At 32.5% G+C, this 2,361-nt stretch overlaps 1 protein-coding gene across 1 annotated transcript; it reads right to left on the bottom strand.

Annotated features, from left to right (window-relative positions):
• Positions 1-402: 402 nt before the first annotated feature.
• On the bottom strand, positions 403-2,047 carry LOC149157540 (uncharacterized). The gene is made up of 3 exons (XM_089437636.1): positions 1,691-2,047; positions 1,206-1,281; positions 403-882 (listed from the first exon to the last, which is right to left on the bottom strand). The coding sequence occupies exons 1-3, from the start codon at positions 1,979-1,981 to the stop codon at positions 740-742; spliced, it is 510 nt and encodes a 169-aa protein (XP_089293762.1). The 5' UTR covers positions 1,982-2,047; the 3' UTR covers positions 403-739.
• Positions 2,048-2,361: the final 314 nt, after the last annotated feature.

The following is a 2,361-nucleotide window of genomic DNA, read 5'->3' as shown; positions in this document are numbered from 1 at the left end:
AAGATATATTATTATATGAAAATATGCCTTTGAAAACTGTATATTATTTCTCTGATCTTAACAACAAAACATTTCATAAAAATTAAGATATATTATTATATGAAAATATGCCTTTTTTTAACCTAGGTTGATTTTGATCATTCGCATACCTGATTCATGCACAATTCCGTTCGGTGGAAAATAAATAAAATCGATTAATGATCAGCAAAATTTAGGTAAAAAAGTAGACATAAATGAAAGCAAATCCCATACCTAACTATTAGCTAAATTAATCGTTAACAAAATAATAGCAGGTACATGCATCATGCACCGAACTCACAATTATCCCTCAGAAAACTACTCTATAATCCTAAAATCTATTTCAAACCACCAGAACGACATTGATATATAAAGGCCATAGACTGAGGATATAATTCCTAATCCGGTTTAGAATTCCACCAATTTCAATTAGAAACTTCAATCAGTCTTAAAATATGTTCCTAATGGATGATGAAATTCCATTAACACAGATTGAGTCTTTCAGAAAATGAAAAACGATGGCCCATGTCGAAATATTAATTCAAACATTCTCCCTTATTCCCCAACTACAGTCATTCTAAACTAAAACTGAATTTGTTTAAGTGATTTGCATGCATACAGTCATTCTAAACTAAAACAGAATTTGTTCAAGTGATTTGCATGCATGCATGGAGATCCACACTGCTGCTGCTGCTGCTTCTCCTGACATGCTTAATTTAATTCAGATCACGTTGCTGGATGTAGCAGCTGGCCAGAACTCTGCCCGTTTAATCTTGGAGATGCTTTCCAAAACTCCACTGGGAGAAATGTTTCCAGTTACTGTCACCTTCTTCTTCTCCAGATCTATGCTAAATGATGTCACACCTGTAGATATTTGGGCATTCAATTACTAATGCATAAAATCATTTCATCTACTTATTTTCTGTATCAAGTACGGCAATTTATTATAAACTAGAACATATTATTGAATTTTGGCATGTGTGATTTACATATATCATGTAAAGCAAGAAAAATTTAGGTCAAAATAAGGTTTTCAAAATTTTGGCGAGGGTTTTGGAACGTAATTTATCTTCAAGGCAAGATATTGAAAATAAAACTCTGACAATATGATTTTTAAGGAAAGTTTTCTTTCTTTTCAAAAACAATTATATTATGACTGCATTGTGTAGTATATCTATAATCCTCACCTTCCATCTTGGAAATATGTCTCTTGACTTTCCCTGCACAGCCTTGGCAGTGCAAAGACACTCTCATCACCACTACCTGCTAACACAATTACACTGAAAAAGTCTTAGTCATTGCTTGTTTTAGTATCCACTTTCATTTTTTATTTTTAAAAATGAATACTAGCTTTTTTTAATGATCATATTTATCTTTATTTCGAAATTAAATTAACAAAAAAAATCAGCTATTTGATCTCCCTCCTGTACTTTAAATGGCAAAATAGTTTTACAATTTACGATCAAAATATTTTTAAAATCTAGAATCAATATAAATTCAGGGATTTCTTCATACTCATATTATATATATGCTCCCAGACAAATCCAGCCTAAGATTTATAGGGAAATATAAATGAAAACTAAAGTACAGGGAATTTGCAACAAAATATGTAATGGTATGAGATGGACTTATAAGCCGAAGAATGGAGTAAACTCTATGAAATGGGATTAACCTCATTCGATGATATTGCAAAGGATTCCTGAGATCTGGAAATCATGGTTGCCGAGTAGTACTGCTCATGCTGATCTGGGAATCCAGCTCTACGGTGATGATAATGACCACGAGTTCGAACCCCGTTGGGCTCTGATGCTCTGCTTCCATGCCTGTCCAGAAGCCTTGTTTGCTCAACTGCTCTATTACAGACTTGTCTCGGTATAGATCGCCGCCTATCCTCCAGGCTCATGCAGATTGCAGTTGAAGCCGGGGAAGCGCAGAGCACATCGATCATCCTCGTTGATTTCATTTTTCCCTTTTCCTGTAGGTGCACAAATTGAAAACCAAAAGAGAGACCTAAGCTGATCTACTTATAATATGTGAATAAATCTCTGTGGTAACTTATAACCAGAGGGTATCTGGGTTATTTTTGGGATAAATTCTGAACCATTATTCTTTTTGACATTATTTTACTTTACTTTCGTAAAAAAAATTTGGTAAAAATTTCCTTCGATGGTTATAGAATTTCTATCTGACAAATTTTAATCAATGCCATAGATTCATAAAATAAAATATTAAATCAAAATCAGAAAAATCAAATCATATATTTGTAATAATCACATGATTTATAACATTCTCATATTTACCATGAAAACAAGTACTACGAATGATAATAAAAATTTTAAAAAT

Source organism: Pinus tabuliformis, chromosome 5_2 (genome assembly GCF_031772625.1).
Source record: "Pinus tabuliformis cultivar Carrire ecotype Pingquan chromosome 5_2, CPIR1, whole genome shotgun sequence".
In the NCBI taxonomy this organism is placed as follows: Eukaryota; Viridiplantae; Streptophyta; class Pinopsida; order Pinales; family Pinaceae; genus Pinus; species Pinus tabuliformis.
The sequence above is the reverse complement of the archived record's forward strand: the minus strand, read 5'-3'. Positions and strand labels throughout refer to the sequence as shown.

Coding starts and splice junctions, on each gene's coding strand:
- LOC149157540 (XM_089437636.1), bottom strand. CDS start 1,981: ATGAAATCAACGAGGATGATCGATGTGCTCTGCGCTTCCCCGGCTTCA. Junction 1,282..1,690: donor TTGCAATATCATCGAATGAG/GTTAATCCCATT, acceptor TTGTGTTAGCAG/GTAGTGGTGATGAGAGTGTC. Junction 883..1,205: donor ACATATTTCCAAGATGGAAG/GTGAGGATTATA, acceptor AAATATCTACAG/GTGTGACATCATTTAGCATA.